Below are 13,914 nucleotides of genomic sequence, written 5' to 3'. Positions count from 1 at the left end.
GGTCATGCCGGGGCAGTGTAAGTGGTGCTTTTATATGTGGGCGGTCAAGTTCACCGTTCGTAATCCGCTGTTAAGACCGCGGGGTCGCCGTCTCATCGCGATCCTCGCGGCATAGAAGAACCGCTGTGACTCATCATGCAAAATTGTTTTCATACTCAACAGGTTGTTTGCTCACTATTCTCAGTAATTGGCCACAGTTATGGCATGCGGTTAAAGCTTTGATAAAATTTGCTGTAACATTCATATAAAGCAGTGTCCCTAAGCAATTTAATTCAATTACATATTTACAATTACATAGCGCGAGCAGATGAATGAAACTGACCAGTTAAATTAGTGTCTATTACATTATTTTCCCTCATAAATATATATTAAATAATTTTCCTTATTGGACTTTAAGCACAGCGCGTTCAAGTTGTAAAGGGTAATAAGAATTGAAAATGCAGTGTAATTTAGTTGATAAGTGCAGCTTGTGCTAAGTGTGGGTTGCGTGCGTTATTAACATCATCGGAGGCAGCCGTCGTCGCCCGGAGGAAAGCGGCCCACATCGGCTTCGAAACGTGAGTTGGCCAGATACCAAAAACACTCATACCCTTGCCGCCACGAACCATTGCACTCCATGCGCCCATTGTAAATTACTAATGTTTAGCTTTAAATTGCTTCACCTTGGAGCTCGAATTAGAAGCTGCACTTCAAAAGGCGAGTCATTCGAGAACGATTAACAATGTTAACGAACTAGCAGAACTAACTGAAATCTCGAATAGTAAATCGCGATGAAACTTGATTTTACTATCAGAGTTAGATAATTTAGTTATTGCAGAGTGTATTATAAAAGTAATGGCTGGAAGCGAGAATAAAATTTCCATTTTATTCTTCCGTATTCGTACGAAAATGGATAGCAGATTAGGCAAAATTACGTTTGCATGAAAATGAACTCTCCGTCCCCGTGCAAGTAATTTATGTTTGCATTTCTGGATGACGGTGAGATTAGAAGTGTTAAATGTTTGCTGTAGCACCGGCGGGGGCGCCAGCGAGCCGATTCGCACTTCACGCCCGCGGTGGCACAAGTGTTGATTCAACACTTGTGACCCCTCACCTGCAACTCGGAAAATTCAATTTCCTACGAAATATTAAATGTTTTAGAAACACGATTTAATGCCAATGTTATTACTGTAAAGCTAATAATCCGGCTCAAAGGGCCAAAAAGTAAATAATGTTTTGAATTCCTAGAATTATGATTAAGATAAAAGTTACGACGCGATAAGAGCGGAAACTGGGGATATAAAGAAACAAAATAATCTGTATATCCGTGCCAACATCAACAAATTGTAAACTGCTTCCCATAAAGGTTGATGTGTTGTAAAACGTTGATACGAGTGTTGTTAAATGTGCTTAGTGGCCATAGAGGCATTGTCAGCTGCCTACGAGAGCATATACTTACCCGAGTAAACAAATATAGATATGGACATAAAAACGTAAGCGAGAACTAACATCTCCGCCTCCGCCTACACTACAATTACAAACCACTTAAAAGCAAACAAACAGTTTGTTCGTTCGGATATAAAACAGCATCGTGGCATTCTTGAACAGGTACAGATTTTTATTGGTGATTATTGATAGCGCCTCTCAATAAATAGCTGAATCTCGATAACATCTAACCTAAGAAGCAATAATGCATAGATTTTATTGAATTAACAAGACTTAATGCTAGTAACTCGTTATCAAATAGTGAGTAGTACCTTTGATACATGCTAACGAAGTAGTATACCTAATTACACTTCTTCTCAACACCAGCCCATATGTCGTCTCGAAGTGGTGGTAGAGCAAGCTATATTTGGGACGTGTATAAGTGCCTTGGAAAGCGCCTATGTACTGAACAAACTATTGGAATTTTAATTCTTCCAAGATTTTTTCATAGGGATTCTTAAAAAATTGACATCGTGCATATTTCATACATAGTATTGAACGCTTGTGATTGTTTCACGATTCCACACAATAGGGATGTTTCCTGGGTCAAAAAGCAAGAGTTTTAATTAGTCCGTCAGTTAACTTATCAAAAAATACTCTACACGTATTTTTCACTTTTTCAAACTAATGAAAATTTAAAGAGATAAAGCGCGCCAAAGTTCATAAGAAGAGGCCCGTGACGTCAATGCGTGCATAAAAGTGCCGCACGTTGTGACGTCGTGCGGAACTTCAACGCACCATAACTATGTAATTATTTGTTAGATTGACAAATAAAAATACATATATGTGTCCAATATTTTTTGATATTAAACATTACGGACTAAAAAAATTTTTTTAGGAAACTAGCCTATTGCTGGTAGCGGTACCAGAAGTGGTTCTTTGTCCAATTTTGGGCTTTGTGCCCGATACAATGGAGACACGCGTGCGGAGGTGTACCACAACACAAGGGTTCTTGTTCGCATGTGAGAACTTGACCTTTGTGAGACGTGCTCGATATAGATCAAACCGAACCCGTATACTCTCTCTAGACTCTACCATTCAATGTACTGCAATAATGTCACTTTATCACGAAACAGCTGCAAACCATATTTGTAAAATTTTAAGCACCTTAACTTCAACTATTAATGACTGTAAGCATAATAACTTAATTAAGGTGCTTAACTTTGTAAAAACGCTGACAACATTACGTTGCGTGATTTGGTTAATTATGTACATGCGTACTATCTTATCGAAGTTTAACCCGTCTCTATTAACTTTGATCAAACTCACAGCTAAACAATCAAAATCAAAATCAAAATCAAAAATATTTATTCAGTTTAGACCACAAGTGGCACTTATGAACTGAATGATTTTTTATCACGACACAAAATAATAATCCAGATGCAAACTAAAAATAACTTTTTCTTTCCTCGGCTAGTCTTATTTACATATTTATTTTTGTTCCGGTAATGTCATAACTATTATCTCCCCGTCGCCAAATTGAATATTACAAGCACAGTAGGACTTTCATTTGTTCGAGAGTGGGCACCTAATAAGTAACCCGTTTGTCGAGCAATTCCAGTTTCTTGCATGCAGTGTGGGCCGCATTACCATCACTGACAACTGGCTTCAATTGGCGATTGTGCTGGTATTTTTGTTGATAAACTAGAAACGACAAGGACGTCCGTATTAAACTCTTGACAAATACAAGTACTTCACGATAGGTGTTACAACGATTACGTCACTACTGAACAAACATAACGCGAATAACCGCACATTTTATTATTCTCGTGATTTGTTCTTTATCCGACTCAAGATGATAGAAATCAAAACACGTCTTCACAAAAAGTTTAACAGGCATGCTTATTTTTCACTGGAAGGATCGTAAAGTAAACCGAACGTACTTATTAGTCATGAGATGTCAGTGAAATACAAACAAACTTCGAACATCTTGAACTTTAAAAAAAATCCGATGACATAACACGTCAGACGTTCAAAAAACATTTAACACTCACCGCATAATTCAGAAGATTTTACGCCTCATTTTAAAGTCATTAATATTTTAGCGCGATGCATTTTTGCATTTCGCCATTCCATTTATCATCAGTGAAAATAAATAAATAATAACGCAAACAAAACGTCGAGGCATGCCGGGGCAGGCGCCTGTCGGCGTGTCGACATATTCACTCAACAGGATTCAAAAGTTAACAAAAGGTCCATACATCAAAATGAGAATGGCACTCTAACCCTGATGCTCGATTTTGTGGCTTATGCTCGTTTTACAACGAGCCGTCATTTTATAGAAGGCTGTTGACATTTTAAACGTTTCGATCTGTATACATAAAGCTATTGACGCTTAACGCTAAATACGCCTTCACGATTAGGTAAATTTCGAATATAAATCCTTCTTTACATCGCAGGCTTTACGCGTGAACTGTGATGCAGAAACGTAAAATTACAAACGGCTTTCGCCAGTTAATAAAGGAATTAGCAATTAACGCTCCCTTTCATTAACGCATAAAATACCTTCGTTTATTCGCTGTTTATTCCAAAGCCCATAATTCAAATGAAATCTCTGTACCGGGAATTCATATTAATCCGTTTGAATACCACAGTGGATTACATTAATTTGTATCATACCAACTGAGATATCAACATCCCGAATCGAAATTGGATGAAATTAAGACTCTATTCAAGTCGTAATCGAAACTTCACTGTCATGCGGTAACATTATTACACGGTGATGTATCATATCTACGAATACCACCAAGGGAGTTAGTTATGTTCAGTATGTTTTAATTTACTGCAACTGCACTTTCAAACTTAAATTAAAAGTCGCAGGAAAGTCGGCAGGTTTATTTTCACAGAAAGCGACGGGTTTTTCGAGCATTCTTGAATAAAATTGCCTTACTTGGACGTAAAGCTTCTAAACTAATTTTAAGCAGTGAGTTAAAAAATAAATTCTAAATAGCTGAAGGTGCCTTGTGAAATTTTAAGTTTAAATAAGTTAGTTTGCAATTTATGTACTGACAGTAATGTTAATAACAATAGACTTGCTAAATCCCAACGTCGATTGTGTCCAAGCTGGGGTCTGCGGCGTATATCATCTTAGCCATCTCTGATGGACAACATTTCAATAGGATGATGGATAGTCCAAAGTGGCGAGATTGATTGACATGTTTACTAGTATAATTGAAGTGTCACGAGTTTAGTAAAGGATTGGCCGATGGATTTATGCTTCGTGTCGTTTTTATTGACGCCGCGGAGGCCGGCGTCGAGTCGTTAGCGAATAATGAGATCCGACACATGGACAGATGCTGTACATTGTCATACTTACAACTCTTTCAGAGAATTCTTGAGTTCATGTTTTGTATCTCGGATCGAATGCATTCCCGGAGAACGCTGACGTATTTATTTTAGGACGTGTTTCTGCTTCTTTTAAAGTTTAAAGTATCTAAATATTGCCAGTTTTGAACACACTTAATTGAATATTGTGAAATTCAATTTTGAATAAACAGAAATTCTATTAAAAATTCGAAATGAAACGCTTTTGAAAACGCTTTTATCAAAAATTCAGGTTGAGATATTAAAAGAGCGGCTATAGAGAGTTGGGTAGGTAATAGAATCTACAAAGAAACTACAGCTTACTGAAATTTGAATGTCTTTCTCTAAGTTGAGATGAGAGAAAATTGAATACATAATACCATTCTAACCAGTTAACAGCTTTTCTACTTGTATTTTTTGGTTAAATAAGAAAAAATAGAATCGGCTTGGAATGATTCCTGGAATGGGTCCTTTATCGGTATTTTCGTCGGGATTCGTAGGATCCAGGCAGGTGCTTATTAGCCGTTGATTTACGGGGCCGATGAGTCTGTGATCGAAAAGAAAATTAACTAACTACGCTATTAACATCACGGTAATTGCGTAATACGGAACGCGGTCTAGTAATTAGATTAACTGTTATAACTGTAACGTAACGACGTGTCTGCGCTTGTGACATTGAAATTGATGCAAATAATTGTGTATTGAAAACAGCGACCGCCAATGAATTATTAGTTATTTATTGCACCTTGGTTGAATCTTTGATACGAACTCCATCATCTTAGGTTGTCTATGAAAGAAAAGAAAAATCTGTTATTTGGAATAATTTGCACCTTAGATTAATAAAGCTTTTTACCCGTAGACAATAATTTTGATAAACCATTTGATGTATCAATTTCGTACAACAGCCTTCTTCTTTTTAATTTTCTTGTGCCAAGCATTTTGACGTAACTGTTCATTTATTGTCCAGAAGATCCGTGAGGAGACGTGTTTCAATTAATCTAACAATACCTCAATAAACCGTTCACTTTACGGTAACAACTTTGACGTTAACGTTAGAACTACAAGGTGCAGGTTCTTCTTGAACACATTTTATACTTCATCCTATTATTTAAAGTTCAAAATAGTTTTTATTTTTTAATAAAGATAATTCTTGTACACTGCAAATATGTTTTGTATAGTTAAATCATACACAGTAACTGCTTAACACGTAAAAGCGGGCAAAAATAAATAATGATATCATAAAATTATGCATAAGCTACACACCTGGCGGCCAAATCATGACATCACCAAATAGAATATAATGATCGCCTATTATGATTAACTGTAGGTCATATTTCCTTGCCTGGTCATTACAGTAGTTTAAACAAACAAAATTATGTAAGGGCATAAAAAATAATTGCATAAGCAAATACGACCCTATGATTTATAATTTTAAACAGCAACTAAATGCGCTGGGTTACGAAGCATTCTCCTTCTGTAAATCAAGACCTAAAAATCACAAGAAACTTCATAAGAAGCTTATGATTAATATATTTGCTTGCATACAGTAACTATCCCAGGCTCTAGGAGTCTATTGAATATAAGCCATAGAATGCATTAGCGCGCGTTCCTCCAAAAAGTATGTATATCAATTGAATTCAGACCACCGGGGGCCACGACCTGCATCGACTCCTCACGGTCAACCATTGATTTCGAAACTTTATCGCTTGTGTTAAACCTCGTTAAGCACATAATGCCAATGTCAACATTTGCCTTTGGTTTCTCGACGAACCCTGACAAACGACGTATTGTTGCACCAGGCGAGTATGGGAATGCACCCGTAAACTTTCCGCATTGTGATTTTTATCCAAAAAGCAATAACAATATTGGATTACTCCGTTATTGTGCAGTAAGGGATACAAAAGGCTCGCGAAATGTTCAGGCAAGTAATTGAACGCACGTTGTGGGGCTGAACGGTCCTTTGCGGAGCTTTTCGGGTACGTCAACTTAATAGTGTTCCATACCCTTTAATGACGTTGCACTTTAAACTAAGTCCCTCCAAGTCACGTGGCTATGAAGGAAGCACGAATTTAATTTAGCTAGAATAGATATAAATTTTAGATAGGTTACTAAATAACCGAAACACACAACTTCAATTACATGAACGTAAAGTTTCTAATCTAATGTTAAAGTGTAAAAGTTCAATATCGGTCATTAACTTTATCTGCCTTTTTAATTTATAACGCCATAAAAAATAGTGACTTAATTTACTAGCTTTTCATCATTATTTATAACTTATTTAATAGTCTAGTGACCTTCCAAATGAAAATTTTATTATTTTTACGTCACTCACCGATGATGTATTGCCACGGGAAAATTTGTGGGCTTGGTGTTTCCGATACCCATAATAGTTTTACTTTGCATGATTATTTTTCTGAACGGATATTAATAGGTCTATTTCAAAGGAAATATTAATTAAATGCTCCTTCAAGAATAAGCTTAACTACAACCATTTCCCTTATGACTCTTATGAGAAAAACGTTTCTTCATACAATTAAAAGCTAATGTAATTGTAGAACGGAGAAGCGAAAGCTTCTTACGAGGTTTCTTAGTTGCAACCTTCTTTATAAGTTCTTTTTTGCAAATAACAATAAATAAAGACTTTTTATTCCACAAGTAACTATGACTTCATTCATTGTAGTAGTGAACCTACAAATTAACCCTTTAACTGCAATAGTTTTTTAAACTTTCTCGTTGTATATTCACGTACCTAGTAGAGATCTCGCAAGCAAATACCAAGACTTAGGCTGGGTTGCTGCACCATCTTATTTATCTTTAACAAACGTCGAAAATCTATCAAACTCCATACAAAAAGCACCGGTTATCGTTATAGCTACGATTAAAGTTAGGTGGTGCAACTCAGCCTTGGTTGTTTTCCAAACAATATAAGGAAAAGCCATCAGTCTCGCCAGTGCATCGATCAGCTGCGCAACAGTCTGGAACTTTGAGCAGCTTACTTACAATAGAATTGAATTCCTCCAAAGAATGCATCAATTTGCACAGTCAATGGAATGTATTGGTTTGATTTAATTAAGTATTTCCAAAGTCATATTCGTGCTTAGGTATCTTTTAAAATTAAATTCAAAATATGTTTTTAATTGAAAATGAGTTTACGTTAACTAAAATGAAAACTAAAACTGAAAACCCTTAAATTATAAAGATAATTTAAAAGGTTTCTTTATCAAAGTAATCCTTGAAACGACTTTTCTAAATTTCTTTATTCTAAATAGGCTACTGAAATTCAGGGAATAATTGAACCCAAAGTAGGGAATCAATATTAGAGACGATCTAAAGTCAACGCTACTAGAGTTGCGGGAAAATACTAGTCATAGTAAGCAGGCCTCCTACTAGGTGGACCGACGATCTGGTAAAGGTCGCGGGAAGAGCCTGGATGCGGGCAGCGCAGGACCGTTCATTGTGGAAAACCTTGGGGGAGGCCTTTGTCCAGCAGTGGACGTCATTTGGCTGGCCGACGACTAGTCATAGTAATAAAGACGTTTATTATAAAGTAACTAATAATTTCCTGCCGCTTAGCCATTAAAATGAAGCCATTATTAAGTATACCACATCTAACACGGAGACTCACGGAGTGCATTTTGCTCGGCTAAACGCTACGCCTACGCTCTACGCTAATGGTTGACTTATTGTTCTCCGACAACTGAATTAAAAATAATAACTTATTGTGTTAGCAGTGACACCTACTGGAAATCTCGGTGGAAAACTAACGCCCGTATTCACAAACATTACTATGAGGTCTCACAGTGCGCGTGGACGCACAGGGTGACACACGAACTAATCATTTTCTGCTTCAATTAAGCAAGCATCGTTTGTGAATACGAGCGTAACATTCATAAATAACGGAAATGACTAACTGCGAATATAATTTAGATAGTCCTATAAAAGTTTTAATAACATCTTTTACCTTTTGTCAAAAAATATACGACCAACACACGATGATAAACGTACAAAAATAACCCGAATATCGATCGGGTCTCGTTACCGGAGCAATTTCCTGACAATTTGTTGCCGAGAGAGCAAAATTCAGACGTTTTCAATGGATTTTATACAAAGCTATCGCGAATACAAACCCGTGATCTTATTTCGGTGAATTTTGAATGCACTACAATGACGCTGCAGACGTAGCTCTACGTTCGTATGTAGTGAGTCGCAATAAAATTTAACTATGTTGTGAATAGCCCTTTACTATGTTTCAGCGAATATAATGGATGTACGGTTTCACATCAAATAAAACTAGCTACAAAGTTACGGGACGCAGATATTATAAACGAGTTAACAACACATGCTGTTACGTAAGATTGTAGGATTTTGTTTTGGTTTAGAGGTAAAAACAATTTTAAGACCTACATTTGAAAAAATCTCATACAACTTCAACAAACAACACAAGTAATCTACATTCGGGTTACAAAAACCTTTTGATTGTGCCTAATGGATTAGAAAAGAATTAGACTTCCATTGAATTAAAAAGAATAGGGGCTTATACGTGAGACAACACGAGCAAAGCGGATTAACGCCGACACTTTCAAAAGCAAGCACTCATCCATTCTTTTGTCCTCGACAGGACTTTTCTGTCCTTCAAAAAGTACTTTGCCCGTGTCAGGTTGCGTCAAGTATTAGCCTTATTAGAGCTCTAAAGAGATTATATTCTAAATGCATTGACACGATTTTAAATGCATGATTTCCTGATAAAAACCAATGTCAATACTTATCATAGACACGTCGATTTGGTTCTCTATTTTTTACCCCCTACTAATTTCTATTATTTTTCGACATAGTCTTGTTGTTTTTTGTTGTTTGCCAACCAGTTAAGTTGGCATTGCACCTCACGTTACTCAATGTTTGAAACTCCCTCGCTTTTGGACGAATGCCAAAAATACCTACATTCCAAAATTTATTACAATTTAACATCGCGTTCATCCCCAAAGATGCTATTTATCTCTCAAATTTAAGATCCCAGTAGAATTTAATACATCGTGAATGGATATGCACTCCAGACCCGCATCGTGAAAGCCGTTTCTGAGAGTTAATGATGTGTTTGGACACTTTATTCGTCGTTTATGCTTCTTGCATTAACGCAGGTATGTGGGTAATATTGTTTGAAAGACTTAAAAAAAATCTTGTACACCTACCTACCTACAAAAAAATTATAAGTGTTACATACTCTACTCAATCTTCATTAACGCTATTTAATGTTGTATGAAATGAATTCATTACTTAAGCATGTAGTTGTCCTATTTGTAAAAAAAATAGGATAAAGCTAAAGTTTAATCAAGTTAGTAAAGATAAACAAGAGGTATAAAACAAAGTTTCACAACACAGTAGCTGGTCTGATATAAAAAATACAATGTCTACGGAACAAAAACAAGGTTATCAAGTTAAGTGGGGCGTGAGGATCATCTCTTGGTTACCCAGAGCTAATAGATAAATAGATTACATCGCTGTGTCCCCACACGCCCTAGGCTATTGATGAGTTTCCTAACAAACTTAATTAATTTAAAGTGCGACAACACTGAGTTGATTAAAATGTTCCCGCGCTAACTACTTTCGCGGCAATCAATTGAATTGCTGTTCATAATTGTTGCATGGCGAGAATAACATCGAAGATTAACGGCATTTGCAGAGTTGTATAGGATGATTGAGAGTACATTGTGGTTCAGAAACGATAAATAGAATTGGCAAGTGGTTTTTAATAACACTGAATACCTAAGTAACCACATACTTGCGTATTCTTATGTCGTACGTAGATGAGAATTAGCAATAATTTATAAGTGGATGATTGATGTGATGGATCAAAGTTTGACTGCACAATAAATCAACAACTTTGTAATGCTTGCTGCATAAAGCACCCGAGACGAGGGTAAAAACACAAATGTTTTGCTACAAAATTATACCCGTATTATCAAATTATACCTTCAATTAGGGTCATTAGAGGTTCGGAGCGTTCGTGTTCTTCTTTTTGCAAGCGGTGCAGTTATCACAGGGCTCTCTGGAACTCGAGACAAGTTGTTACGACATTTAGGTTAAAGAGGACTCATAATATGTGCACAAAAATACTTTCGTTCCGAATATAATTGTCAAGGAACGCGCCAAAATAATTATTGGCTCAATAACATTAACAAATCAATCATTGACAATTATATCAAATACTATTAAGGTCTTAAATGGTAAATGTTCGAAGCATTTTAATAGAACTTGCGAATACAGTAAACAGAGCTTGGATAGAGAATCGCCTAGACTACCATCCATCCTCATCAAACAGAAGTCTCCCGGAGGACTCAAGGAGAATAATGATGGCATACTCGTACCTTCTCTATATCGAGTTCTACCTTCCATTTGGGATTTAGATCAACAATCCAAACTAACGACATTGTTTCCGACGATAGCTTTCGGAGAACTCGTAGGTAGGAAAAGAATTTGAAACAAAAATTGCCTAACGAATGATAATTTGAATTTTTACAGATATTTTAGCGTTAATAGTTGCTATTACGACTTCACTAATTTATCGCTATCGTAAACATATCATTTTTATGTCAGCAATAACTATATTTGAATCGTATTCGCATGAATTCTTCAATTTGTTTATCTACATATATTCGCGATCTTATATTTTAACTCTACATTATTATACTAAGATTGTAACCAATTTGCATTAACATAGTAAAATTAATTGCTTTTTCCAACGAGCCAACTATGGAGCTCTAACGTTGGCTATATTCATATTTTCCTTGTGGATTGACTTTGAACTCCAGATAGAGTGTTGTTGAAAAGGTCGTATTTGATCTTAGCCTTACTTCATCCAGACATAAAAACATCATAACTCTCGCCCGAGAAAAATCTCGGGCGTCTGTTGACAGATATCGTCGAGCGAAAAAGCTCTCTAATAAATAAAGTCGGCCGTTGGACTTTCGTCCAATTTTAGGAATTACTTCGAGGCGATAAATCTCGGAGCCATAACGTGAGACATCGCACGGTCGCTGAACAAAATAATCTGTAAACTATCCCTCAGGGACTAGGGCGAAAGTTCACGCTGGTTAGTGAACCAAATTACGCTCTGAATCAAGATTGCTTCACATCGTTACATATAAAAGTAATTTGTTGATATAAAACTGGCTAAAATTATTTCAAACTAACCAAGTGCGAGTTCAAATCGTGCAAACGGTTCCGTCGTTCCGCATTTTGTTATCAAACACATGGTTATTATGATATTATAAACAAAAGCTCTTCAAGATTCAAATAATCCTTAGGAACAAAAAAAAGCTAACACGCCTTTTCGTGGGTCACCAAACTAAATCTTTCCAAATCTCTATTTTTTTTGTAATATCTCTTCATAAGTAGTTTTAAGTAACTCCTAAATCCTCTATCCAGTCTTTAACAAGGCTTATTTAAACCAAGTTTATTTTGTTTTCCAGATATAAACAATTGCAATGGCGACAAGGTGGTTCGCATTGGCCCTGGTGGCCGCCAGCTGGCGCTACGGCGACGCGTGCTCGTGCGCATCGCTCGATCACCCACAGACATACTTCTGCAACAGTGATTTCGGTGAGTTTATTGCCGCGTGAAATATTTCTTTGGAACAGGTACATTTTGGAACTGGTGATCTGTTTTTGAAAGTTTTACGAATTGAGAGCTATTTAGGTAACTGCAGTTTTTACTTAAGTAGATAGTTATGGAGAAGTATGTAATAAATAGGCTTACTTAATCTTATAAGCCTATAAGTAGGTCCTTTATTAAACTAGGTAAATCTTTTCGCATACGAATCGTTACGGATTCTAATATTACTCTAGAGTCCTGTGGATAAAGTACTCAGCTTGCTTTTGGGATTATCTTTCATAAATAACTTTTTCACACCTGCAGCAAAATACCCGTTACATTTTGTGCAACGGAGTAATGCAGTAAAATGATAAGAACCGTGTGAAGTAACGACATTTGCCGTTTAATCCAGCCTGCTTTGAAACAATCTTCTGCTTTAAAATGTACATGGCACACGTTTATAAACTTATGTCGTATCCTTGTATACTTATTCATACAACTTACAAGTCTAAGTTATAACTGGCCTGTAATAATCTTATGCGATACCACGTCTACCGGAATTATCCCACGCTTGCTCTAATGTGGTCAGACAGCCGAGTCAGATATCTTTCATTGTAATGTTGTAGGCATGAAATTCGCTTACCTACTACGATGGGGATAAGTTTCACATGCGAACATATTAATAGCGTGTTTTGAAAAAGGCAAGGAAATGAAACATATAGGGGATAGATAACAGCCGCTAGTGAATGCCAAATACAAGAAGATAACTAGTTATTTGTAGAATCTCAAAAAATTTTATAAAAAAAAATAAAACCGACTCCAAAAAACCTACATTAAAAAGTAGAAAAATAATTACTAATAACCTACTTATTTATTAGGACGAATTAATATTTATGTAGGTATACCATGATTGATACTTCTGGAGTCGGTGCCAAGATTATGAAACATGTAAAGTTTGCCTGCACCGACTCCAAAAGTATCAATCATGGTATACCTACATAAATATTAATTCNACAAGAAGATAACTAGTTGTTTGTAGAATCTCGAAAAGGTAGAGCCTACTGAAGGTAAATTGTACAAAAAGGCATTAATGAGTGACCAAAAGACAAGAAAAACGACTACCTATGAGGACAATTAAGTGATTCACACACCTTCACATTTCAGACTCAATATAATCTTATTTAAAGTAAATTCCGATATTTATTGCACCAGACGAGAAAATAACTAAATAACTATAATTTACTCGAGCAACATAGCACTAACGACATATTTGCCATCTTATTATGCTTGTCATATTACCATGTCTTTATTATCATCATGGGAACATTGATTAAATAGCAATCATCGTAGGATCCACCACAAAAACATAATATTGTTTAAATTAGTTATGTAAAATAGACCAAATACATTGGATAATGTCTTGGTAATAACTAATAATGACTGTTATCATACAATGAAGAATGTTCACTAATTTTGTTTTTTAGCTTTCTGTATTCTCTGTTAAAAATAAAAAATACATGTGAAAGAATTATTTCGATACGTCAATTAGTTTCCAAGATA

The 13,914-nt window shown here is 36.0% G+C and overlaps 2 protein-coding genes across 3 annotated transcripts in view; one reads left to right on the top strand and one right to left on the bottom strand.

Annotated features, from left to right (window-relative positions):
- Syn (synapsin) overlaps positions 1–13,914 on the bottom strand; it is a 71,876-nt gene that overhangs the window by 44,475 nt on the left and 13,487 nt on the right. The gene's annotated exons all lie outside the window — the stretch shown is intronic.
- The window catches only part of Timp (Tissue inhibitor of metalloproteases), a 45,204-nt gene that overhangs the window by 27,667 nt on the left and 3,623 nt on the right, over positions 1–13,914 (top strand). For both annotated transcript variants that reach the window (XM_028318464.1, XM_028318465.1), the window contains one exon: positions 12,234–12,363. In XM_028318464.1, the coding sequence (XP_028174265.1) occupies positions 12,249–12,363 (115 nt within the window). In that variant the 5' untranslated portion in view covers positions 12,234–12,248. The remainder of the gene's footprint in view (positions 1–12,233; positions 12,364–13,914) is intronic.

The sequence above is a fragment of the Ostrinia furnacalis genome, unplaced genomic scaffold (genome assembly GCF_004193835.3).
Source record: "Ostrinia furnacalis isolate ACB-3 unplaced genomic scaffold, ASM419383v2 OfSCF6912, whole genome shotgun sequence".
NCBI classification, from domain to species: domain Eukaryota; kingdom Metazoa; phylum Arthropoda; class Insecta; order Lepidoptera; family Crambidae; genus Ostrinia; species Ostrinia furnacalis.
The sequence above is the reverse complement of the archived record's forward strand: the minus strand, read 5'-3'. Positions and strand labels throughout refer to the sequence as shown.